At 43.7% G+C, this 27,982-nt stretch overlaps 1 protein-coding gene across 1 annotated transcript in view; it reads left to right on the forward strand.

Annotated features, from left to right (window-relative positions):
- The first annotated feature begins 1,326 nt into the window (after positions 1–1,326).
- The window catches only part of cc2d1b (coiled-coil and C2 domain containing 1B), a 62,967-nt gene continuing 36,311 nt past the window's right edge, over positions 1,327–27,982 (forward strand). Inside the window, exons 1-6 of the mRNA XM_078408535.1 lie at positions 1,327–1,554; positions 7,854–7,980; positions 9,435–9,538; positions 13,896–14,015; positions 25,636–25,773; positions 26,389–26,710. Of these exons, the coding sequence (XP_078264661.1) occupies positions 1,489–1,554; positions 7,854–7,980; positions 9,435–9,538; positions 13,896–14,015; positions 25,636–25,773; positions 26,389–26,710 (877 nt within the window). The 5' untranslated portion in view covers positions 1,327–1,488. The remainder of the gene's footprint in view (positions 1,555–7,853; positions 7,981–9,434; positions 9,539–13,895; positions 14,016–25,635; positions 25,774–26,388; positions 26,711–27,982) is intronic.

A 27,982-nucleotide genomic window follows, 5' to 3' on the forward strand; every position in this document is an offset into this window, starting at 1 on the left:
TTTTCTTTGGTTTCCACTCACTCCCGGGAGCTAGGGAGTGGGGAGGTGACAACTGCAGATCAGACTTGCATTTTTCTTCTGCGCCAAATTCATATTTCCTGCGAGTTTAAGCGGTCATGCAGCTCACTTTCTGTGTATAATCTAACAGCACTGGCTTTTCCCCAAATCATCCTGGGGACTGGATTGGAGCCCTTCGTCGGCCGAATGCGGCCCGCGGGCTGGTAGTTTGACACCCCTGCGCTAGATGTAGGAAACATGTTCCCGATGTTGGAGTCCAGAACTAGGGGTCGTAGTTCAAGAATAAGGGGTAGGCCATTTAGAACTGAGATGAGGAAAAACTTTTTCACCTAGAGAGTTGTCAATTTGTGAAATTCTCTGCCTCAGAAGGCTGTGGAGGCCTATTCACTGCCATTCACTGGATGCATTCAAAAGAGAGTTAGATAGAGCTCTTAAGGCTAGCAGAATCAAGGGATATGGGGAGAAGGCTGGAACGGGGTACTAATTGTGGATGATCAGCCATGATCACATTGAATGGCGGTGCTGGTTCAAAGGGCTGAATGGCCTACTCCTACACCTATTTTCCATGTATCTCTAATGCTCAAATCTTATGTACCTTCAGACTGCATTTTTGTAATATTAAAAGATTTATTTGAGAAAAAATATTTTTGTTTTCTTAATTTTTAGCATTAGAATTGTTTCATTCTTTTTTTCCGTTTTAGAGGAGAAATAATAGAAATGAAAACTAGGTTTCCGGACTGACAAAATATGGCTTTGATTATTCCTAATGTTATTTGCGTTCAACTTTGTCCTCGAGTCCTTTCCCCGTTCTGAAATTCTGGTATTCTGAAATAATAAATAGGTACTATTTTCCGAAAAAGAAAGAGGAAGGTTAATCTAAAACTTTAAATGACTCTTAACTAATTTTACAACGCTCATTGCTGTTTGCGACAACACCCTGTGAGAAACTAACATCTGCACTTGTTTGCAGAGAAAATGTCTATATTTCATAACTATTTGTGTCTGGGACGTTTTGTGACACTAAAAAGAGACATTGTAAAAAGGTGCAAGTGTACTTCATCCATCAATGGAAATCAACGAAGTTTCCAGAGATGTTGCCTTTCCCGCTGAGCTGCTCCAGCATTTTGCGTCTGTCTTCGGTGTAAACCAGCATCTGCAGTTCCTTCCTGCTCATTGCTTTTTTTTAAAATTTGCCTTGGGGCCAGGACGGCGAACCGGGGCCGAGCGGCCGGTGCTTACACGGAAGCATCAGCGGACCGGAAAGGAGCAAGGGCGCTCGCTGTGCGTCTGCGTCAAGACGACGGTTGGGCGAAGGTGGCGCCCCGGGCGCTCGTGTGTCTCCTCCGGCTGATGCACTCACAGCGCTCGCGTCAGGCAGTGATCTTCATTCCAAGATACCTTGACAGCCCGTGTACGCCTTTCTGAGACCTCTGGCGGCGAATCTGACGGGTATGCGTTGGATGTACCACCATGTTTGCAGCAAAGTCCAAAATAAAACCAGCGGCCAAAGGTCGGGCCGCAGCGGCTGCCAAGCAGGTAAATAAACGGTGCGGGAATGAAGCGGGTTATTTGAGGTTGTCCGCAGGGGCAGGGAGGGGGTAGTTCACCCTGGGTGTGTGTCTTCCACAGTCCCCACTCTGGGGGTGGGGTTGCTGCAGCTTATTTCAGAAGCACGTGGTGTTACAAATTACATGATGTTTTGCAACAACCTCAGACAAGTTATGTGATTTCAATTACAACAAACTTTTTTTTCAGATCTATTTCAGTAAATATTTATGATATCACTATTAGGCGTGTGGCGCAACTTTTTTTGTCAGGGTCAGGAAAACGAAATGCCACAGATTCTGTTTAAATTTTGCAGATTAATCCTGTTAAGAAGATAACATGAATGCCTCTATGGTTAGTTGGAATGCTTTTAAACAAGTCAGAAGAATGTAAACAGTATTCGTCAATGAATTCACGTATTTTCTCGACTATATTTTAATCGAGCGACGTGAGTGCCTGGCAGGGCTGCATTAATTGACCGTCACCGGTTGCTTGTGAAGATTATTATTACATTACTAATACCCGTCTGGTAGAAAATTCCAGAATTTTGAGTCTGTGACAAACACAGAATGTCGCGGCTTGTCCGCTGAATGAATGCAAGCGGCTTGCACGTAAGAAAATGGTACTGAAGAAGACTTATAACAAAGTCCTCCAGCAACAAAAATCCCGAGATCATTCCTTCTCTCCCGAGATGCTGCCTGACCTGCTGAGTTACTCCAGCATTTTGTGAATAAATCGATTTGTACCAGCATCTGCAGTTATTTTCTTATCCCGAGATCATTAATGACTCGGGGATACAGAGTACAGTTCCCTAGACGCTCTGCCTCAAACTTAAACTGGAAGAGGACTCTTTTTGCAGCAATACCATTTGCCTCAGCAATGTTTTTAATTGTTTTATTTATAGTGAGTGCGATTGTCAGTGGTTTGTGTTTATTTAGAACCATATGGAGACTGCTCAAACACATTTTGCTTAAAACCAGTGCATCATACCAACAGTTCATGTCTCATTTTTGAACTGGATTTCAATGCTGGATCAAGAAATAATATATCTTCATTTTTTTAAATTTTAGTGTGTTTGGTAAGCTGGGCAGCAAATAGGTGCAGTTACTATTTCCAGTTAACATCTATCTATCTATATCTATTGTTTGTGTTTATGTATGTACACAACCGAAACGGTACACGATAGCGCCACAATTTTAGGCCCACCCTACTCGCCATTCCCCTGCGGTGTGCATAAACCCACTTTTGTAACTTTTGTAAAACAATTTACCTTAAACTTTAATAAATGCCCCCCCCCCCGGCCGGAGGTCCAGCGGGAGGAGTGGCGCCCGTCCCGGCGTGCCCCGCGCCTGACCTTCCTCCCATGCTGCAGCGCGCCGCAAAGGCTGTGGCATAGGGTCCAACAAGATGGCCATCCCCACTGCTTCCTGCCGATCGCAGCAGGAGAAATGGGGCAGAAGTCAGTGCCTTCTCCCTGTCCACCCACAGCCCCGGGAGACGCTCCCCGACCGGCAACGAGTCCATGCCCTCGCCACCGTTCCCCGCCGCAGATTGCAACCGAGGTGCAGGAGACGCTTCGGCTCCGCAGGAGAAACGGGGCTGACGTTACTGCTTTTTCCCTCTTTCCCCCCCCTTGCTGGCATACGGCTACAGGGGCACACCCCACCCGGCAACAGCTCCACGGTGGGAGGGGAGGGTTAAAGGGGATGGAGGAGGGTGTCTGGGGGATGGGTGGGGGGAGGAGGTAGGGGTGAAGGGGAGGAGGGGGTGCTGCACCAATGCAGGAGAGGTTTGGACCCAACGGGTCCACTTGGGCTAGTATATATCACTAAAATTTTCATCTTGCATGTTCGTATACATATTTGTTGGTTTGTTCGCGAGATACAGCCAAAACTGTATACGATAGCGCGACAATTTTAGGCCCACCTTACTCACCTGAACCTGCAGAGAACGATGAACGCAGCCCAGTCAGCCCAGGTTCATCACTTCCATCCAGTCTATCTTCACTGCATTGCATCAGGAAGACTGGAGGTATCGTCAAGGGTGCCTACCACCCTGGCAACTTGCTTTTTTTCACTTCTACTTTGCAATTTAGTTTTTTGAGCTACTTCAGATTGAACCTCTTTGCACCACTCAGCTGTTTTGTATTTGTCATTCCATTGTCTATCTATCGTTATCTTGTATACTGTGTATTCTGAGCCTCAGGAGAACAGGGAACCATTACAGCCTTGTGTTTATGACAGTAAATTAATTTGTTCTGATCCTGTTAGTTGAGGTTAGAAAGGAATCTAGCTACAAAATGTATGTTATGTATAGATCTTATATCGAGGTTGCTGTCCAGGCTAGTACATGCACATCCTGGTCAAGATTCCAGTTCTTTACTTGGCACAAGCCATTTTATTCCCAGAGAAAAGTTACAAAGGGAAATAAAATAATCTCTAAACAAAATAAAGAATAAAAGCAATACAAATAATCTTTTAAAAAGAGCACTGTGTCAGCAAGTACTTTAGGATATGCTCTTGCATGTGCAATTTATGTGGTGAATAATAAATCTCTATTGTACTGAGAGGCACTGAGGTGAAATGATTTCTCACAGAATGATAATTCATAATTTGGTACTTTTTGATTGCTTTCAGGCATTTCATCAGACTTGACATTTTGAGGAATCTCAAGAAAAATGACTTGAATGTAAAGATGAAGCAATATGTTTTTAAGCATGTCTGAAAGTGTAGGATATTGTGGCAGATATGAAATCAAATACATTATACTAACTTGCTAACATCAAGGTGAATGATTATAATATGGAATTTGTTTTTAGGCCTTTGTTAATAGATTATTGAGATAAAGGAAAGACAAACTGATATGCTTCTTAGTAACTGCATCAGATTATTCCTTCACATTTAAAAAAATGAAATATACATATAAATAAATCCCTATGCAGTACAGATTTAAATTCAGGATTTACCATATCCTTTTTCCTATTACAATGTTTAAAGTCTGGGATTTGATGCTGAATTGAGTCAGTCACGTTGGTGAATTAGAACAATAGAAGAAAATCCATAAAATTTCTTTGCATCTATAATTTTCACAATTGCAATTATCTAAGTATGAGGAAACACTAAGACACTTTAACAAAAAATGACTGAACTGTTTATGAAACTGGTTGAACAACAAAATAATGAGAAATTAGAAATACATTTAAAAAGATACAAAGTGTTGGAGTAACTCAGCAGGTCAGGCAGCATCTCTGGAAAACATGAATAGGTGATGTTTCAAGTTGGCAGGATGCAATTATGACAATAACAAAAGAAAATGCTGGAAACATTCATCAGATCAAGCAACATCTGTAGAAAGAGAAGCGGAATTTTAAGCCAATGTAATGATATGTTAAGTTTAGTGAAGGGCAACAAATATCACGTTTGTATATTTGCACATACAATATTTTTGAAGAGAATTTAGATCAGATAGCATGTTCAAGTGATTATAAAACTGCCAGATTGTTGCTATTGTATCCTCTTCAGCAATTGTACAGATGAGGCACTATGTCATTTCACCTAATCAAAACCAGTAGTTTAGCTTTAAGATGGTTATTGATAAAGACAGGGCGAGTTAAAATTCTAAATCGGGGCAAGGCTGTCTTTGAAGTTATTTGACAGGAATTTGCTCAAGTTGATTGATCAGGTTGTTTGCAGGAAAAGGAATGTCCAGAAAGTGGGATGTTTTTAGAAGTGGGCTGACAAGAGTTCAGAGCATACCTGTTAGAGTGAGGGGAAGGCAGGTGGCCATAAGGAAGCTTGGTCACCTCAACAAGGAAAATTGAGGTTTTGCTCAAGAATAAGGAAGCGGTATGGGGCATGTACAGGCAGTCGGGATCAAATATATCCCCAGAAGAGTTTTGGGAACTGAGGAGCATGCTAAAGAAGGAAATCAAGAGGTCAAAAAGGGGGCAGCTTTGGCACATAATATTAAGGATAATCCTGAGAGATTTTATGTACATTAAGGGAAATAAGGTAACTAAAGAGAGAATAGAGGCCCTCAGGAATCAAAGTGGTAAACTGTGTGTTGAGCCACAGAAGATGGGCAAGGTGGTGGGCAATGAGTATTTCTCCTCTGTTTTTACCGTGGAGAAAGTCATGAGGACCAGGGAACTTAAGGCAAATAATGGAAGTGTTTAAGGGCAGTCAGTATTACGGTCGAGGAGATGCTGAAGGTCCTAATGCGTATGAAGATAGATAAATCTCCCGGGCCTGACAAGGTATATCTGAGCAGGGTTGTGGAGTTGGAGTTGGAGCAATTTTGGTGCTACTGGAGTCAGAGCCGGTCGAACACACAAATAAAGGAGTCGGAGTCGGGTGTTTTGGGTATCGACTCCACAGCCCAGATAATCTGAGGACAATGTGGGAAGCTAGAGAAGAAATTGCAGGTGCCCTGGCTGAGGTTTATGAGTCATCATTAAATATGGATGAGGTGCCAGAAGGGTTGCAAATCTTGTGCCTCTATTTAAGAAGGGCTACAACAAAAAGCCTTGGAACTGTAGGCCAATACATCTAACATCTGTGGTCGGATAGTTACTAAAGCACATTCTGAGGGATAAGATATACATGCATTTAGATACTCGAAGGATAATTAGGGATAACAATGGTTTTAGGACGGTTTTGTACATGGGAGATCATGTCTCACAAATATGGTTGCATTTTTTGAAGATGTAACCAAAAAGGTTGATAAGAGCAGAGTTGTAGAGGTATATATGGATTTCAGCAGGGCATATGACTAGTGTTGTGCCTCAGGATTCGGTACATGGTCATTGCTGTTCGTCATCTATATCAATCATTTGGATGAAAACATATAAGGCATAATTTATAAGTTTGCAATCGATGCTAAAGTGGGTGGTATTATAAATTGTAAAGATGGTTGTCAAAAATTGCAGCAGGATCTTGCTTGGTTGGGCAGGTGGGCTGAGGAATGGTTAATAGACTTTAATACTGAAAGTGCAAGGTGTTGCATTTTGGGAAGTCAAACCAGGGTAGGATCTCCACAGTGAATGGCAGCGCGCTGGAGAGTGTCGTAGAGGAGAGGGATGAGAGGAGAGTGGGGATACATAGTTCCTTGAAAGTGGCGTCACAAGTAGATAGGGTGGTCAATAGGCTTTCGGTACATTAGACTTTGTTAGTCAGAGTATTGAGTATGGAAGTTGGGAGGTTATGTTACAGTTGTACAAGACATTGATGAGGCTACGTTGGAGTATTGTGTTACGTTTTGGTCACATTGTTATAGGAAAGATGTTGTTAAGCTGGAAAGGGTGCAGAGAAGATTTATGAGGATGTTGCCAGGACTTGAGGGCCTGAGAGGGTGAGCAGGCTGGGACTTTAATCCTTGGAGCGCAGGAGGATGAGGGGTGATCTTATTGAGGTATACAAACATAAGAGGAATAGACAGTGTAAACGCACAAAGTCGTTTACCCAAAGTAGAGAAATCAAGGACCAGAGGACATAGGTTTAGTGTGAGGAGGAAAAGATTTAATAGGAACTTGAAGGGCAATTTTTTTTATACAAAGGGTAGTATGTGTATGGGACAATCTGCCAGACGAGGTAGTTGAGGCAGGTACTATCACAATGTTTTAAAAACATTTTTTAAACATGGATAGGATATGTTTTGAAGGATATATGTCATCTGCAGGAATGACGGGGGGAAATCAAAACTGAAACATGAAACTGCTGACTGCAGGAAATATCAATAACCTTAAAATGGCTTATGCAGGTCGAAAAAGTACAAAGCCTCCCGTTTTAATTTTCCATTGTAATGGTGGGAAGCAATTAGGCCAACAGCAATGGGTTCTTAAGTCAGGTATTGAACCAGAGAGAGTTATTTGTAAAACCAGAATAGAGACGGAGGCCTATAATATAGTCCATCAAAATTATTATTTCAATCTTGTTTCCAAGTTCCGCCCATATATCCTGACTGGACTGAATCAGTCTGATGATGGGTCTCAACTCGAAACGTTGTTTGTCCAGTTCCTTTCGCAGATCTACTGTTTCTCCAGCTCATTGTATTTAGCCTTGAATAAGGATTTCATTGTTCCTTTTTCATACATTTGACAACTAAACACTCTTGACTGGTCAATTCCCCAAAGAATATCCTCTCCAAGCACAGTAATTATGTCCACCCTGATCTATAAGGCAACCTAAAAGGGTTATTTACTGTTTGCAAATATTTTAAAACTATCAGTGTAAATTATAGTTTAATAGGCATTTATATGTTTTTCAATATTTTCTTCTTTTTTTTTAATGCAGCTTGGCCTGTTTGTAGACTTTTCATGTGAAGATATTATTACTGGAGATGGTGCTGATGGTCTGGAAGCGGAATTAGCTGAAATAACTGGAATGAAGCCAGTCACAAAATCCCAATCCAAAGAAAAGGGTTAGTGTTATCAGTGTTTGTTGTTCATCCATAATTACAACAGTTTTTTTAAAATTCTTTAAAACAATATGAATATTTCTCAGTTTAAAAATACATTTTATAAGTTAATTAATGGCCTACGTCATGGAAGGACAGCTTTCCAATGAAAAATAAAACCATTTAACTCCCTTTAATTTATGAACATTGTAAAATTATGATCATATATTAGTATTGACTTGTGTTGTCCTTAAAAGAAATACTGGTGATCCCCAAGTTACTGTGGGTTTGCATTCCTAGAAAACTGTCCATATCACAATTTTGTTTAATACAAAACCCTTTTCCCCTTTGAATTCCATTTTATAAGAGGGGATGCATTCCTGCAGGATATTCTTTCTCAGTAATAATGATGAGTACTGGGGCTGCAAATTTTATTCTATATCTTGGATTTTTGTAGTGATTTCTGAATTCCGTCAGGCTAAACTGACACGAAGGGCTTTAATGCGGGAGTTGCCTGTAATTTATTTATTTGAAAAACCATCAGCAGTCTAACAAGTTGAATGTTCTTGTATCTTGCTAAGACATTAATTGTTGTACTTTTATGTTTTAAAATGCGAAGAGCTGAAAAGAAGAACATTTAGAAAAAACTGAGTGGAGAAAATACCGTTTTCTAAATGATTAACTGTTAAAGGAAGAGTGGCCTTTAATATAGTCCTGCCTGGACTCTCTTATTGCACTCTGCTCCACATGAATTTGAGATTTATCCAAAACACCAGTTTTGCCCTAATTTCTGCTAAGTCCCATTTATCCAGCATTCCTTACTTGTTGACTCGCAACAGCTTCTATTCAATTATGGTCTCATGTTTAAAATTCTCAACCTCGTTTGCAAACCTCATCAAGACCTCATCCTGTAGCCATATAATTGTCTGAGATATCAGCATTTCTGAAATTCCAGTCCCTGAGTATTCAGAGTTTAATCGTTTCACTACAAGTGACTACAGCGTTCAAGGTCTTAAATTTTGGAATTCCTTCAGTTCCCGATAAATTTAATAAAATAGAATTGATTGCTTGAAAAGAAACCTGAAATATAAATTACTAATCGTAGCCTCTCCTCGAATATATCAAGTCTGTAAAGATGGTATATTATAAAGAGTATAGTATTATAAATTAGAAAATGAAAAGGTTGTCCTTTAAACTTGTCCGAAGGACTTTTTAAGTATTTTCAAGACAAAATGAGTCCCATTACTGGTTTACTTTGATGTATAAATCAACCTTCAAGATATGCCACTCATTCACTGTTGATTTATATTTCCTGCAACATGAAGGTGGGTCTTATGAGACATAATAGTCAGCAGCTCTTCGGTATTCATTATCTGCCAAGGTGCCAGATACACAATTATTTTCCTGAGCTATAATTTCAGAACAAAAGACATTTGGTAAGTTATACCTATCTCTGATTTAGTACATTCTAATCATAGTGCCTTTATCAATGGACCACATAACACAAATGGCTGAAGAATGCATGAAGGATGTAGATGAAAATGACGATGATGAAGATTTGGAATATGACGAGGAACTCTTGGTAAGTTATTACTTGGGAATAAATAAAATGAATATAATATGATAAATTCATTCTTGGAACAAAGCTTTTTCACACCTCTAAGCACCCAGGTTCAGACCTGACCTCGGGTCCACTCTGCATTGTTTGCATATTCTTTCCTTGATCAAGTGGACTGCCTCCAGATGTTCTGGTTTCTTCCAACATCATAAGGATGTGCTGGTTGCTTAAATGGCCACTTCTGAAATGTCATCTATCCATGTTCTCCATAGATGATGCTTGCTCGCTGAGTTGCTCCAGCACTTCGTATCTTTGTTTGTAAACCAACAGTCACTTGTTACTCCCTAATGTAGATTAATGGCAAAAAGAGCCACATGGAAGTAGATAGGCTTGTGTAAGAGAAAATAAGTTACAGGAATATAGATAATTAAGGACGGGTGGAATGGAGGTTGCTTTCCTGTGAGTGACATGAACATAATGGGCTGAATGGCATCCTTCTATGTCGTAGGTATAAAACATTATATATAATATCCGTATGTATGATCATTGGTTAATTGTAGGTATGTAGGTTAATTGGCTGGGTAAATGTAAAAATTGTCCCTAGTGGGTGTAGGATAGTGTTAATGTTACGGGGATCGCTGGGCGGCACGGACTTGGTGGGCCGAAAAGGCCTGTTTCCGGCTGTATATATATGATATGATATGATATGATATGATGATAAAGATTGCTTAATTTGATTCTTGTCTTCAAATTGTTATGAATTATGCTAATTTTAACAAATTTATTGTTAAACATAAGAATAAGTGTAGGCCATTTCATTTTTCCATTCTGTTTCATCATTCAACAAGTCATAGCTTTTCTATGACTTAATTCATAAATCACCCTTGTACTGGCAAATATCTGTGTATCTCATATTTAAAGTAACAATTGACCCAGCCGGCTTTCCCATTACAGAAGAGGAATCCAAACTTCTACCGACCTCTTTGCGGGTGGTTTTGTTTAATATTCTTCCAGAGCCTGGCTATAAAATTAAATCTTTGCTTCCTAGTCCTTTCCAATCAGCAGAAATAAGGTTTGTAGTGTGAAATGAGCTTTCTCTTAATGCCATAAAAAAATGTTAAACCACTTATTACATTCCTGGCAATGCTACTTAAGTTTGTGTGCTTTTTCCTTCTGGTGTGAGCCTTGGAACCAAGGTATTGTCCTGGTAAATATTTTGTATACTGCTTCCAAAGCCAAACTACTCTTCCTCAGATGTGATACTTAAAACTATTCAATGTTAGTTTTGTGTAGGTGTGGTATAACTGCACTATAATCTCTAACCTAGTGTACTCAGTCCTTTAAATTTAAAGATCTTTAGCTTTATTGGATACGTTTTCAGTACCCTGTTCTGATATTATACTGATCCATGTGCCCTATATCTTTATGAACTTCTTGGCTTTTCGTCAATTATAATATATGCTATTCATTTTGGGAATAGCATACAAGACCTCAATTATAATATATGCTATTCATATTGGGAATAGCATACAAGACCTCAACTTTCCTACATTAAAAATTCATTGGCTATAGTTTTGCCCCTTTGCTTAATCTTAATACGCCTTTGTAAGAGACACATGCATTAAATCGTAATGATACCCTTTTTTTGCTATCTTAAAGTACCTTTTGCATCAATTCCACAAGCTTTGTTCAGTTAATATTAATTTTGTGCAATGCCTTCTGAAAGTCTACATAAATATTTTGACATTATTTTCTCTCTTCCCCTTTAATCTTCTGCATTATATACTGACAGAAATTCAACATTCATCAAAAAGTTAATTTTCTCTTTTTCGCTTATAGCAGCTCAGTTATTAAGAATCATGTTGCTTTTTTGATTGATCTTAATATCAATTGCACATTTCTTTTAATTCACCCTCTTTGTAGTTCTTATTGTGCTTTGCTGCCTTTTTGTTCTTTGTATCTTTCCCAACCAGCCGAATCTGCACTTTTTTCAGTTTTCTTATGCTATTAGTTTTTTCGTTCTAAAGCACAAGTTCTAAAGTAAAGTTCTAAATGTGGCATGTTTAATAAATAAGTAAAATATTCCCAAGTAGTGATCATAGCATAAAATAAATTTTTAACAACTTGAATTAGAAACAAACAACTTAAAGGTTGTTTATCATGAAGGAAAGAAGTTACAATGAAATGAAGACTGAGTAAGCCGAAGTAGACTGGACAGATAGATTAGTAAAGAAGACACATGGCAAGCAATGGCTGACATTTAAGAAGGTACTTCATGATGCTTGACAAAAATATATCCCATTTGGAGAAAAGATAGTTGGGGAGGAATGAACCAACCATGAATAACCAAATAATTCTGAGAGGGTATTATGTTAAAAGAGAAAACATAAAAGAAAGTAGGTGTCAAGACTGGAATAAGCTCAGAATCTGTAGGTGTTGGAGATTTTGAAATGCATAAAGGCTGTTATTTGAGAAGGGAAAGAAGGATAAACCAGGGAACTACAGGCATCACTGGGGGAAGAGACATTGGAAGGCATTCTGAGAAACAGTTTTTAACTGCATTTGGAAAGGTAAGGTCTAATTAGCGATAGTCAACCTTTGTGTATGGGAAATCATGCCTTGTAAATTTGAGTTTTGGTGGATTTTAGCAAGGCCTTTTGCAAGATCCCATGTGTTGGGCTCGTCTGCAAAGGTAGAACACATGAAATCGATGGAGAGCAAATAAACTGGCTACAAAATTAGTTTGGTGGCAGGAGGCAGATGGTGGGAGTGAAGGATTGTCATTCAGATTGGAGGCCTGTCACATGGTATGCCGCAAAAATCCATGCCAGATCCTCTGTTTGTCACATTTATTAATGGTTTTGATGAGAAGGCATGATTGGTCAGTTTGTAGATGTCATCAAAATTGGTGGTATAGTGGACAGTAAAGAAGGTTGTCTAAGGTTACAATAAGATGTAGAATACCTGGGAAAGTGTAGGTACAAAAGAATGCAGATGCTTGAATAAGGAGCAAAAAAACAAACTGCTGGAGTAACTCAGCAGATCAGGCAGCATCTGCGGAGGCAGGGGGATGGTTGTCGATTCAGGTCAAGACTCGGCATCAGGACTGAGAATTTAAAGGGCTGATAGCCAGTATAAAGATGTGAGTGGGAGGGGCAGAGACAGAAGTTGGCAGGCAGGTAAGAAGGGAGATGATGGAGCTAGGAGAGTGAGGGGAGGGTTCAAATTGGGAGATAAGTGCCTGGTGGGTGAGTCAGATACGAGGGAAAATGGAGCAGGTAGAGCTAGGTGGGGGGAAGGGCGTATGGAGCTAGAGACAGAGGCTGGAAGATGATACGGTAAAATACAAGAAGCTACAGATGCTGGAATCTGATAAGTAAGCAAGGTGGTCAGTGGGACCAGATAAGGAAGCAATGATTGACAGATCCAACAAGCTAAGGAAGGGGGTGGGAGATCTTGGACAGGAGACCAGATAGGTTATGTGTGGGTGATAGACAGATGCAAATAGGTGAGGAAGGGAATGAAATGGTAATGGGGGACATCTCTAGCAGATGCGGCGGAGACGGAAACATTTTGTACATTGGGGTGATGACTGCCTGAAGATCTTTCAATGAAAGGGGTAGTCACAGCGCAGTCTGATAATGATGTTTACATAGTTACATTTATCCATAATGACCATAATAAAAATCATAACAAAAATCACAGCTGATCATTTTTCTCTGACCCTTAGAACAGTTATAAACCCAATACCACCAACGACATGCAGACATGTTGGCTTAACATCCTGTCATGTTGTGCTTTAAAAATCGATGGTGTAGGATCATTTTAAATGTTAACCAACCTGGCTAGTTTACTAAATATAATTAAATGTGTCATCTTCATCCATTTGTTGAATATTTAGTAAATTGCTTGCAATTATGGAATATGAATTAATTATGTATTAAATTTGTACATCTTCAAAAGTACAAAACGTTTCAGAGTTGTGGATGATTTTCATTTTTGCAGAATATCTTTTGAAACCTGAAAATATTAACAATGTCTGGTAGTTAAACCTTTATATAATCTCCACAAGATGCATCCTTTATAATTATGTCTATTAATTCTATTGTCTCTTTATTTCCACAAATATAAACCAGCACAAAATACCTACAGTCTGCATGCAAAATACGTGCTTGCCTATTGAATGACTAAAGTGTGGCAGATGATTAATTATTAGTATTTCAATGTAAATTTTATTTCCGTTAAGCAAGCTGCATTTTGCTGTGTTAATTTGGTGTAGTAATGAATTGCATAATCGTAAACTGGATAATGTGCAAATTAAAAATATTTTGGTATTGGAATTTGCTTAAATTGTATTAAAAATATTTATTTTCCAATTAAGGCTGAGTTGAAAGAAGTGGTTGAGGAAGTGGATGAGGAGGAAGAATCTCCAGATTCAACTTTTCCCACAGACACTTCAGTGTCAGTAAAGCAAGAATTTCCTCAAGAATCTCATCCTCAGGTAAACAGATGGAAGGATTATTCTTATATCATGTACTTTTATTTGCAGCACCATCATCAATTATATTTGGCTTTACTAATTAGTATTATTTGCAGAGTACAGATGATCTTTCGTTTCAGAAATCTTTGCAGTATTGGAAATGTTTTGCAAGATATTCACTGTGAAGTTTAGACAAAAGAAAACATCTTCTAGAGTTCTCTTAAACCCCACAACTATTCAATTTAAAAAAATCTGGTTTAATTGTCGTGAAATTGACCACCGGGTGAGGCCGTGAGATGCAGCCTCGCCAACAGCCTATCTTGTCCCTTCCTGTTTTTAGTCCATTTTATTTGAATGTTTTAGTTGATCTTTAGTTTTTGTATTACTTTGGGGGGGGGGGGGAACTTTTATTTATCTCTTCCCCTGATAGAGATGCGACTTTTTCTGATCGTATATCTGTCCATACTGTGGTCTAACACCATGGAGCTGGCGGTCCCTTTGTTAGGGACTGACTTCGGGAACTCCAGCTGCAGGAGCTTCAACCACCCCGATCGCAGGCCAATCAATGGACCCCACGTGGGGGTAAGCGGCAGGAGCAAATCAGGATTTGCCACCGACCAATCAGAGCGGGGAATGTTCCACTCTTAGGGACTCCCCACCCCACGCACCCACTCCATCCCCCCCTCACCCACTCCATCCCTCACCCACTCCATCCCTCACCCACTCCAACCCTCACCCACTCCATCCCTCCCTTTCCCCCCCTCACTCACTCCATCCCCTCGTCCCCCCCCCATATACCCACCTCCCCTGATGCTCTCGCCCCCCACTCATTGGCCGCCACTCCCGCCAGTCGGGCGGGTGACGCCCCCCCTCCGAGCGGCTGGGGCTGGGAGGCAACTACAACTCCCAGCGGTCAGCGTGACACCAGAAGTGCGCACAAGATGTCGGAACGGGAGGAGGAGGTGGAGAAGTAGGAGGGCGGCCGCAGTGTGTGCGCGTGCGTGCCGCAATGCCCGCTGGGGGTTGTAGTCTGCTGAATTACATCAACGGGCCTACCCCCACTCCTACTCCCCCTCCTTCCTACTCCCCCTCCCTCCTACTCTCCTCCCTCCTGCTCCCCCTCCCTCCTACTCTCCCCCCTCCTGCTCCCCCTCCTACTCTCCCCCACTCCCTCTCACTCCCCATCTCCCCTCCCACCCCCACTCCTCCCCTCCACTCCCCTCCTCCATTCCCACCGCATACCCGTACCTCAATCCGGGCATCAGTCAGACCCCCCCACATAGCCCTCCCCGACATGAGATTAATATATATTGAAAGATATACAATATAACATTTAATATTCTTACATTATAATATTTTAAGTATTATAATTGTTATATTATATTATTATTACCCTGAACACCCAGGGTAGTCCGAAGATTGTCCGGTGCGCTGGGGGGAGGTGGGAATACACCTACCGGCTGGCAGCGTGGCGGCAGGAGGCGCGCACAAGATGGCGGAGTGTGAGGAGGAGGAGAAGAAGGAGAGCGGCCGCCATTTTGTTGGAGTGGTCGAAGTGGGCGCTGAAGGAGGGGCGGGAGGAGGGGAAGAAGCTGCCCGATGGGGGTTGTAGTCCTGTGATGGTCCGGGGCACTGGGCCCGGGTATGGGCGGGGACTCGTTGATGCCGTTGGTTGATCGGGCGCTGGAGGAGACGGAGGCGAACGATGAGATGATGTAGACAACGACCATCTGCCTCCGACTTGGAATCTCCCCCGGGGCCGGGTACGGGCGAGGGGGGGAGAGGAAAGGGGAGAGAGAGCGAGTCATCCCGGCCCCGGGCGGCCAGCAGCAGGTGAACGGCCGTCCTGCCAACGGCCATCTTCTTTCGCCTTCTCTCTGGCGCCGCGCTGCACCACGGGAGGAAGGTCAGGCGCGAGGCATGTCGGGACGGACGGCTGTCCTCCTGCTGGTCTTCCGGGGGGGGGGGCGCATTTGTTATAATCAGTTTATTGGCCGTGACTCCCTGGCCCCTCTCCCTCTTTGGCTGGCACTCGTGCGGGTCCCATTGTGACATCACACGCTGAAGGTCATAATGAAATCGGTTTAAAGGTAATTTTTAAACCTTAAAATCTCTCTAACTTTAAAAATAAAACACCAATTTGAATGAAATCTGTTTTTAAGGGTCTCCGGGACAATGGTGAGTAAGGTGGGTCTAAAATTGTTGCGCTATCGTGTACCGTTTTGGATGTGTAGAGGGCATGGCACACACATAAACACATAAACATATACACACAAACAAACCGAGAGTTTTAGTAATATACTAGACCCATCCCCCCCATTCTCTCTTCCCCCAGCCCCACTCGTACTCTCCCCCACCCCCCCTTTCCCCACCACCCCCCTTTCCACACCACCCCCCTTTCCCCCACTCTTTCTTCCCCCCACCACCCCCACCCCCCCTTTCCCCACCACCCCCCTTTCCCCCACTCTCTCTTCCCCCCCACCACCAACACCGGTCCCCCCCCACCTCCGCTGTCCCACTCTCCCTCCCACCCCCACTCTGTCCTCCTCCCCGTCCCCCCCACTCTAATTCTCCCGGAGCGGCGGACTACTGGAGACAGGCAGCGCCGCGGCGGCTGTGGCCTAGCCGAGCTGGGATTACTGGCGGTGGTTGTAGGGGAGAGGCGAGGGGAGAGAGAGACACGAGGGGAGAGAGGAGAGAAGCGAGGGGAGCCACTGATTGCAGGCGGGCGGCTCCGCTAACGGCGTCCATCTTGTTTGTGCGAGTGAAGAGAGAGTCCGTGCGTCCCCTATGGTGACGTCATACGCACAGCAGCCCATGGAAAAAGGCGTTTAGAAATGAGATTTTTGAACTTTAAAATGTCTCTAACTTAAAAAAAATATAAGGCCGATTTAAAACTAACTTGGTATAAACAGTGGCTGTGAGAGTGGTGATTAAGGTGGTGCAAAAATTGTGGCACTATGGTTTACCGTTTTGGCAAAATCACAGAAATACATAGATACATTGGGATACATATGGATATCTATATATAAATATATGGATATCCATATGTATCCCAATGTATCTATGTATTTCTGTGATTTTGCCAAAACGGTAAACCATAGCGCCACAATTTTATCGCCACCTTAATCTTCACAACCCCCCCTTTTCTCCACTCTCTTCCCCCACTCCCCCCATTCTCTCATTCTCTCCTCCCCCAGCCCCACTCTCACTCTCCCCCCCCCTTTCCCCACCACCCCCCTTTCCCCCACTCTCTCTTCCCCCACCACCAACCCCCCCACCCTCGCAGTCCCCTTCCCCAGTCCCACTCTCCCTCCCACCCCTACTGTCTCCTCTTCCCACCCTCCCCGTCCCCCCCACTGTTACTCTCCCGGAGCGGCGGACTAATGGAGACGGGCTGTGGCCTAGCCGAGCTGGGATTACTCGCGGCGGTTGTGGGGGAGAGGGGAGAGAGTAGAGGGGAGCCCCTGATTGCGGGTGGGTGGCTCCGCTAACGGCATCCATCTTGTTTGTGCGAGTGAAGAGAGAGTCCGTGCGTGCCCTATGGGGATGTCATACGCACAGCAGCCCTTGGAAAAATGTGTTTAGAAATGAGATTTTTGAAGTTTCAAATGTCTGTAATTTAAAAAATATACGACCAATTTAAATAAAACTTGTTATAAAGAGTCGCCGCGAGAGTGGTGATTAAAGTGGCGCAAAAATTGTGGTGCTATGGTTTACCGTTTTGGCAAAATCACAGAAAAACATATTTACATACATATATATATATATATATGTCCCAGGGGAGAGCCGGTGGATGTGGTGTACCTTAACTTTCAGAAAGCCTTTGACAAGGTTCCACATAGGAGATTAGTGGGCAAAATTAGAGCACATGGTATTCGAGGTAGGGTACTGACATGGATAGTAAATTGGTTGACAGACAGAAAGCAAAGAGTGGGGATAAATGGGTCCCTTTCAGAATGGCAGGCAGTAACTAGTGGGGTACCGCAAGGCTCGGTGCTGGGACCGCAGCTATTTACAATATTTACAATATACATTAATGACTTGGATGAAGGGATTAAAAGTACCATTAGCAAATTTGCAGATGATACAAAGCTGGGTGTTAGTGTCAACTGTGAGGAAGATGCTATGAGGTTGCAGGGTGACTTGGACAGGTTGTGTGAGTGGGCGGATGCATGGCAGATGCAGTTTAATGTGGATAAGTGTGAGGTTATCCACTTTGGGTGTAAGAATAGGAAGCCAGAGTATTATCTGAATGGTGTCAAGTTAGGAAAAGGGGACGTACAACGAGATCTGGGTGTCCTAGTACATCAGTCACTGAAAGGAAGCATGCAGGTACAGCAGGCAGTGAAGAAAGCCAATGGAATGTTGGCCTTCATAACAAGAGGAGTTGAGTATAGGAGCAAAGTGGTCCTTCTGCAGTTGTACAGGGCCCTAGTGAGACCTCACCTGGAGTACTGTGTGCAGCTTTGGTCTCCAAATTTGCAGAAGGATATTCTTGCTATTGAGGGCGTGCAGCGTAGGTTTACTAGGCTAATTCCCGGAATGGCGGGACTGTCATATGTTGAAAGACTGGAGCGACTAGGCTTGTATACATTGGAATTTAGAAGGATGAGAGGAGATCTTATCGAAACGTGAGGAAATCTTGAGAGGAGATCTTATCTTATATAAGATTATTAAGGGGTTGGACACGTTAGAGGCAGGAAACATGTTCCCAATGTTGGAGGAGTCCAGAACAAGGGGCCACAGTTTAAGAATAAGGGGTAGGCCATTTAGAACTGAGATGAGGAAAAACTTGTTCAGTCAGAGAGTTGTGAATCTGTGGAATTCTCTACCTCAGAAGGCAGTGGAGGCCAATTTTCTGAATGCATTCAAGAGAGAGCTAGATAGAGCTCTTAAGGATAGCGGAGTTAGGGGGTATGAGGAGAAGGCAGGAATTGGGTACTGATTGAGAATGATCAGCCATGATCACATTGAATGACGGTGCTCGCTCGAAGGGCCGAATGGCCTCCTCCTGCACCTATTGTCTATTGTCTAAACCTCTCCTGCATTGGTGCAACGCCCTTTCCTCCCCCACTCCACCTCCCCCCCTCCCACTCCCCTCACCCTCCCCTCCTTTCCTCCCTCCTCTCCCCCCTCCTCCTCCTGCCCTTTCCCTCCCCATCCCCCCAGCTCCCTCCCCTCCCCCCTCCTTTCACCCCCTCAACCCCCCTTATCCTCTCTTCTCCCCCCTCCCTAGGAGATAGATTTAAACTTTGAAATGTGAATAACTTTAAAAATATAACACCGATTTCAATGAAACGTCTTCCATTAGCACCAAAGGGATGAAGGTGAGTAAGGTGGGCCTAAAATTGTTGTGTTATTGTGTACTGTTTTGGCTGTAGTTCACGAACAAACAAACAAACGAGAGTTTCACACTCCATTCCCCTCCTCACCAACTCCATCTCCCCTCCTTCCCCACCCACTCCACCCCCCTCACCCACCACTCCCTTCCCCCTCTCTCTCCCTCTCCTCACCCACTCCATCCCCACTCCCCCCCAACTCACCCACTCCATCCTCCTCCCCCTCCATCCTCCTCCCCCTCCCTCCCTCCTCCCCCTCCCTCCCTCCTCCCCCTCCCTCCCTCCTCCCCCTCCCTCCCTCCTCCCCCTCCCTCCCTCCTCCCCCTCCCTCCCTCCCTCCCTCCCTCCCTCCCTCCCTCCCTCCCTCCCTCCCTCCCTCTTCCCCTCCCTCCTCCCCTCCCTCCTCCCCCTCCCTCCTCCCCCTCCCTCCTCCCCCTCCCTCCTCCCTCCTCCCTCCTCCCTCCTCCCCCTCCCTTCTCCTCCTACCGCTCCCTCCTCCTTCCTCGTCCCTTCTAACCCCTCCTCTGACTCTCTCGTCACCCTCCCCCCCCTCATTGGCCACCACTCCCGTCACTCAGGAGGATGCCGCCCCCCTCCGAGTGGCAACCGCTGGGGCCAGGCGGGAGCGGTGACCACACCTCCCAGCGGTCAGCGTGCACAAGATGTCGGAGCGGGAGGAGGAGGAGAACAAGGAGAGCGGCCACAGTGTGTGTATGTATGCCACGCTGCCCGCTGGGGGTTGTAGTCCAGTGAATTAGATCAAAGGGCCCCAACTGCGCAGGCGCGGAACCTTATGTTCTGCGCACACGTGGATACGGCGGCCATCTTATGTAAGTATCATGTCAACGGCCTCCAACTGCGCAGGCGTGGATTCCTTGGGTTCCCATTATGACATCAAACACGTGGACCCGTTGGGTTCGATTGTGACGTCATACATGGCTGACGGAGACGGCAGGTGGAAAAGGTATTTTTAAAGTTTAAAAAGATGATTTTTAATGTTTAAAAAGTGATTAAAAAAAATATATAGCAAACATTTGAACCACAAGACAATGGTGATTAAGTTGGTGAACCAAATCTCTCCTGTGCACAGCAACCCTACCGATCCATGGAACGTTGGAGGCGAAAGTCACTTACCTGTGCCCCGTGCGTGCAGCGCTGATCGGCGGCGGGGAACGGCGGCGACGGCCATCTTATTAAACCCTCTGCCGCAGCATCTGGTGCCGTGCTGCACCCTGGGAGGAAGGTCAGGCACGAGGCAGGTCCTCCCGCTGGTCCTCCGGGGGGGCGGCGCATTTTTAAAAGTCAGCTCCCCCCCCTCCTCATTGGCCGTGGCTCCCTGACCCCCCCCCCCCCCCATCATTGGCTGTGGCTCCCTGCCCCCCCCCTCATTGGACGGCACTCGGGTGGGTCCCATTGTGACTTCACACGCTGAACATGACAAGAAATCGGTTTGAAAGGTCATTTTTAAACTTAAAAATCTCTAACTTAAAAAATATAAGACCAATTTGAATGAAACTTGTTTTAAAGGGTCCCCAGGACAATGGTGATTGAGGTGCTGCTACAATTGTGCCGCTATCATGTACTGTTTTAAATATATATAAATAAATACACATGCGCGCGCGCGACACACACACACACACACGGAGTTTTAGTAATATACTAGACCAAGTGGACCCGTTGGGCCCATTCCTTGTAGAGGGGGAACAGGGAAGGGGAGAGGGTGCCACTCACCTCAGCCCCGAGGCGCCAGCGCTGCAACCGGAGTGAGCCGTGGAGCCAAAGCCTGTCCTGTATTGGTGTAGAACCCTCACCCCACCCTCTTATCCCCCCCACTCAACCATTCCATCCCCCCCCACCCCTACTCCCTCTCCACGCCCCCCACCCCATTGCCCCCATCCTCACTCCCTCCCGCCACCCCACTGCCCCTCTCCCCACCCCCTCCCTCCTCCCCCTGAAGTGCCACCCCCCACCCCATCTCCAGTGCCCCCGCCCAAGCCCATAACCCCAATTGACCAGGTGGACCCGTTGGGCGCAAACCTCTCTTGCCTCCCCATCCCCGCTCCCCCCCACCTCTACTCCCAGTCCTACCCACCCACCCCATCCCCGCCCCCTCCACTGCCCCCACTATCCCACCCCATCCCCTCTCAACATAAACGGGCCTACTGATCCTTGGAACCGTTGGCGGCGAAAGCCACTTCCCCGCGCGTGTAGCACTGATTGGCGACGAGCAGCCATCCTGTTAGACCGGGCGGGGCGTGGACGGGTAAGCACTGACCTCTGCCCCATTTCTCCTGCGGGTCCGTGGGCGTAAAGCCGAAGCCTTGGCTGCGCGGAGGGGAGCGACGGGGTCGGCCATCTTGTTGGACCCTGTGCTGCCGCCTCGGCCGCGCGCTGCATTGTGGGAAGAAGGTCAGGCGCGGAGCATGCCGGGACGGGTGTCTGTCCTCCCACTGGTCTGAAGGGGTGGGGGGGAGCACATTTATCAAAGTTTATAAGGTAAATTGTTTTTAAAAAGTAACGAAAGTGGGTCTACACCATGCACGAGGGAATGGTGAGTAAAGTGGGTATAAAATTGTGGCACTATCGTGTACCGTTTTGGTTGAGTAATGCCCCAAACTATTTTTGTCCACAAACGACCCCAGAGTTTTAGTTATTTCATATAATATATATATATATATATAAATTGTGTCTTGTTGCTTTTTTGGTGTGACTGTATGGCAAATCAAATTTCATTGTACCTTAGGGTACCTAAGGACTATTGACTCGAGTATGGTTGCTACATGATACAAATTTCTCAGTCACACGCCACCTTGAAATAGAGAATAGTTTTTAATGAGGAACAAATTGTCAACCAGTAGATAGTGATGGAATAACACAAAGCTAGATTATATTGTCATCATGATCAATGGGTGGTTGAATTAGTTATTTGCCTGATTTGTTTTCAGTTCTGATAATAAAATAGATCTCTGACTTCCATGAGGACTTTGTCTACTTTTCAACTTAGCCTGTTATTTACTTTATACTGGTCACATTTTAAGTCATACAATTTATCCCGATACAGTGCCTTCCATAATGTTTGGGACAAAGACCCATCATTTATTTATTTGCCTCTGTACTCCTCAATTTGAGCTTTGTAATAGAAAAAATCACATGTGGTTAAAGTGCACATTGTCAGATTTTAATAAAGGCCTTTTTTTATACATTTTGGTTTTACCATGTAGAAATTACAATAGTGTTTATACATAGACACCCCATTTCAGGGCACCATAATGTTTGGGACACAGCAATGTAATGTAAATGAAAGTCGTCATGTTTAGTATTTTGTTGCATATCCTTTGCATGCAATGACTGCTTGAAGTCTGCGATTCATGGACATCACCAGTTGCTGGGTGTCTTTGCTGGTGATTCTCTGCCAGGCCTGTATTGCAGCCTATGCTTATGCTTCGCTGTATCTTATGCTGTAGCTTATGCTTCTTTTGGGGGCTAGTCCCCTTCAGTTTTCTCTTCAGCATATAAAAGGCATGCTCAATTGGGTTCAGATCGGGTGATTGACTTGGCCACTTAAGAATTGGCCATTTTTTAGCTTTGAAAAACTCCTTTGTTGCTTTAGCTGTATGTTTGGGATCATTGTCTTGCTGTAGAATGATCCGCCGGCATTGAGGCATTTGTTTGAACTTGATCAGATAGCATGTGTCTATACACTTCAGAATTCATTATGCTACTACCATCAACTGTTGTATCATCAATGAAGATAAGTGAGCCAGTACCAGCAGCCATATGTGCCCAGGCCATAACACCCCCACCACCTTGTTTCACAGATGAGGTGGTATGCTTTGGATCTTGGGCAGTTCCTTCTCTCCTTACTTTGATCTTGCCTTCACTCTGATATGTTAATCTTCGTCTCATCTGTCCACAAGACCTTTTTCCAGAACTGTGGTTGCTCTTTTAAGTACTACTTGGCAAACTGTAACCTGACCATCCTATTTTTGCGGCTAACCAGTGGTTTGTATCTTGTATTTCTGTTCATGAAGTCTTCTGCAGACAGTGGTCATTGACAAATCCACACCTGACTCCTGAAGAGTGTTTCTGATCTGTCGGACAGATGTTTGGGGTTTTTCTTTATTATAGAGAAAATTCTTCTGTCATCAGCTGTGGAGGTCTTCCTTGGCCTGCCAGCCCCTTAGCGATTAGTAAGCTCACCAATGCTCTCTTTCTTCTTATTGATTTTCCAAACAGTTGATTTTGGTAAGCCTAAGGTTTGGCTGATGTCTCTAACAGTTTTATTCTTGTTTCTCAGTCTCATAATGGCTTCTTTGACTTTCATTGGCACAACTTTGGTCCTCATGTTGATAAACAGCAATAAAGGTTTCCATAGATGATGGAAAGACTGGAGGAAAGATTGGAGGAAAGACTAAGTGCTGGGAGCTCTCTTATACCTGCATGAAGGAGGCAATTAGACACACCTGAGCAATTACAGACACCTGTGAAGCCACGTGTCCCAAACATTATGGTGCCCTGAAATGGGGGGGACTATGTATAAACACAGCTGTAATTTCTACATGGTTAAAGCAAAATGTATAAAAATACCCTTTAAACAAATCTGACAATGTGCACATTAACCATGTGATTTTTATTCCATTACAAATCTTAAATTATGGAGTACAGGAGTAAATAAATAAATGATGGGTCTTTGTCCCAAACATTATGGAGGGCACTGTATAGCACTTTCATTATATGTGGTTATAAAACTGATTGTTTTGGCAGGATATTCATAATGAGACAAGTTATTATTTGAATATAATACAATTTATTCTAAAATTGATCCACCTTGAAATCACGGAACAATTTAAAAAAAAAATCCTGCAATGATTAGGCCTTGCATTGTTTGCTGAGTTTGTCACAGACCGATTTTCCGGCACGCTCAGTTCCAGAGCCTTTCTGGAATAGCCGGTTTTCCCCGAACAAAAGAGGTCATATGATAATGAAACGGCAATACACCCCTGGCCCACTCATGACACCCTCCCGCACCTCTAAAGCACCATGGAGTGCCAGAAATTAAAAAATATATATATATAAAATGTAAACTGAATGTGAGTGGAATGACCTGCTGATCCATCCTCGGCTCCCACCATCTCCCCGGCCGTTTGGAGCTTTCCGACTCCACTCCCGACTCGCAAGGTTAACCAGCAAGCCCCTCTTACCTGCTGATGTTTCTTGCTGTCGGCAGTGGCTGCATTCGCTCCCCATTCGACTGCCACAGCCCACTTCCATCAGCAGGTGAGAGGGGAGGGAGCCCCACTGCAACTGAGCGCGTTCTATCGTTGGCAGTGGTCTGCAGAAAGTGTGTCCAATGGGGAGCTACAGTGTGAGCCACAACAACAGCTATGTATGTCAGTGACTCCAGGGGAGAATGATGAGGCAATGGTGGGGGAATGAAGGGGACCTGCGGATGAGGCTGACTGGACAGAGCGACGGGAGAAGCAGGCAGCGGTTTTCGAGCGGGGAATAGACAAAGCCACCGCCGACAACAACAAACAGCAGCAGGTGAGAGGGGCTCGCTGGTGCACCTTGTAAGTCTGGGGCTCAAAACGGCCAGGGAGACGGAACCGGGGATAGGTTTGCTGGTCATTCCATTCGCATTCAGTTTACAATGCCATCAGGGAATCTCAATTGAGCTCTTGTAATTTTGTCTGGATTATTGTGGGGGTAGGGTGGGGGAAATGGTGTTCAACCTGTCGTGATTATTTTCCCACGTCTATTGTATTGGGGAACAACCAAAGGATGCATACAAAAATTAATTACGTACAAAACTAATAGATTAATTGAACTGCATACCAAGGCACATTTCTTTGAAGAATAGAATGAAAAATTAAAAGAACATTGTGTCTGTTTACAGAACTCAGTTAGACTGTGCTTGGAATATTGTTTGCAGTTCTAATTTCCTAATTGCAAAAAGAATAGCACTTCTGGAGAACGTATTTTATTTCTGCATTACTGCATGGAATGCAACAATCAGGAAAATCTTGAACAATCCTGAGGTTCATTTCTGAGTAAAGTGAAGTGCAAAAAGCTAATTTAAATAAAATGAATGGGTGGAGTGAGATGGCATAATAAGGATATGGTTAAAGGAAGAACGGTTGCATGCATGAGTGACACAGACTGGAATTAATGGAATTAGCTGGGAAGTTGCAATTGGAGCGGGAGAAAGCTTAGATGATGTTTAAATATCATCTAGAGTGAAATGGCCTTTCCTGTGATATTCTTTGTTCAAGCACTGAAAATTATTTTCTTTTCCCTAGTCAAGTGCAGTTTCTGTGAGTGCTGGTGGCCTACAAGATACTTTGGAAGAACGAATTCAGATGTATAAAGTTGCAATTACTATCGCAAAGAAAACAGGAGAAACCTCAAAAATGAGAAGATATGAACGAGGACTAAAGGTATGATTTATTAATGTAATATTTCAACTTTTGTGAAACTTTCAAGCTCACGTAATTTAGACTTTACTGTAGATTGTCTGCAGAGATGCTTTAGCTTCATTTGATGGGAATACTGTTTTCCTGGTACTGCCAAATTATGAAGTCTGGTATCTGTCTAAGATTGGTCTAAAGAAAGATTAAATTCTGAGGCTCAAGCAATTTAGCCAAAATCTTTGAGAAGTAGAATTTAAATTAATTTACGACTGTACTTTTGGTTGGATTAACGTTGCTTTAGCACTGCTCCAAGTATTTTTTTAAGCAATTTTGTGCATTCACATTTTAACAAATCTTGGAATTATTATTTTTTCTATAACACTGCATACTAAAATGGAGAAATTATGGTTTAATGTACAATTGATTCAATTTTGTTGTCCCTTTTGTAATTTGCTCTAGGAGCTATTCATTACAAGTAATGTAGTTCATCTAAAGAATATTGAGAAAATATTTTGCTTACTGAAATCATTTGATTAGTAATTGGAAAACCTTTCAAAGTTTTTTGTCAGAAATCATATAAATCTTAAAGTTTATGGTTTAATATAATGTATGCAGTCTTTAACTGATTCTTATATTTAACAGACTTTGCAGACAATGCTTGTTTCTGCAAAGAAAGGTAAAAGGATAGAGGAAGTAGAAATTCCTCCCCCAGTGGCCACTGGTAAAAGCAGTGCTCCAGTACTCCAACCTGATGCTTTAAATGCAGATGGTTTGGAAGCTGAAAATGTGGAAGACGGAGTTGCAGAAATGCTTCAAGATATACCAACACCAGCAAAACCTTTTGTGACTGTGTTACCAGTGGTGTCTTCTGTGCCCGAATCTTACAATGTTCTTGCAGAATCTGCAACTGCCATTCAGTCAGAGATCAGTGATGTGTCTTCTGCAACAATTAGTGATGGCTCAGGTACTGTATCAAATTGAACTGTTTTCATTTTGCCATTTAAGTAGCATTAGATCCAGATGCTAACAGACTTGGAAGACCAAATATGTTAGGTTACTCAGATGCATGATATCATGGAGTCTAGTGGCCAAGCCCAGTCACTAAATTCCCCAGCATTATTCAGAATTATATGCCTCTTACACCCCTCCCAACCCTTCCGAATTTGGCGGAAAGTTTCTGCAAAACATTTGGTAATTGCAATTTGCCAGTTCGGTCGCTAAGGGTTCCACGAGAAATCCCCCCGCTCTGGAAGCCTCCCTGAAAATGTGGCACCTAGGCTGGGCAAGGCAGCCAATCTCGACCTCATCGGGACTTCCATGGCCGATCAGTGGGTTGAATTTGCAACCTGCGGCCGGCGCTCTGGAACGCCAGCCCAGCTGGAGCCAGGAGATCTATCCCCATAGCCGACTTCCTTGGCCAGCTGGATAAACCAGCAAAGCTCTGGAACCAAGAGTGCCAGAAAATCAGTGGTGGAACTGTAATCAGTAAATATTAAATTTAAGTGCAAGATTATATAACTATTAGACCATGTGGACTCGTTGGGCCCAAACTTCTCCTGCATTGGTGCAGCACCCTCTCCTCACCCCTCACCCCTTCCCCTCCCCCCACTCCATCCCCCTCAACCCCCCTTATCCTTCCTCCACCCCCTCCCTCTCGCCCTCCCTCCCAAGGAGATAGATGTAAACTTTAAAATGTGAGTACGTTTAAAAATATAACACCAATTTCAATGAAAGTTCCATTAGCACCAAAGGGACGACGGTGAGTAAGATGGGCCTAAAATTGTTGCGCTATTGTGTACCGTTTTGGCTGTAGTTCAGGAACAAACAAGAGTTTTAGTATATATCCGAGATCTTCGGTTTCCTCCCACACTCCAAAGACGTACAGGTATGTAGGTTAATTGGCTGGGTAAATGTAAAAATTGTCCCTAGTGTAGGATAGTGTTAATGTACGGGGATCGCTGGGCGGCACGGACTTGGAGGGCCGAAAAGGCCTGTTTCCGGCTGTATATATATGATATGATATGATAAGATATTAATTAATTAAAACGGGGTTAAAACATAAAACACAGCAGAAAAGCCAATTCCTTTTTGGGCTGATTCTCAATTAATGTGCAAATTTACTTCAACAAGTACTTCTGTATGCTTAGTCAAGTCGCATATATCAACTTTTTCTTCATAACTTAGTCATACATTTTATGACCATTGTTCTTTGATTCAATACCAAGAGAATTTGGAT

Source organism: Rhinoraja longicauda, chromosome 11 (genome assembly GCF_053455715.1).
Source record: "Rhinoraja longicauda isolate Sanriku21f chromosome 11, sRhiLon1.1, whole genome shotgun sequence".
In the NCBI taxonomy this organism is placed as follows: domain Eukaryota; kingdom Metazoa; phylum Chordata; class Chondrichthyes; order Rajiformes; family Arhynchobatidae; genus Rhinoraja; species Rhinoraja longicauda.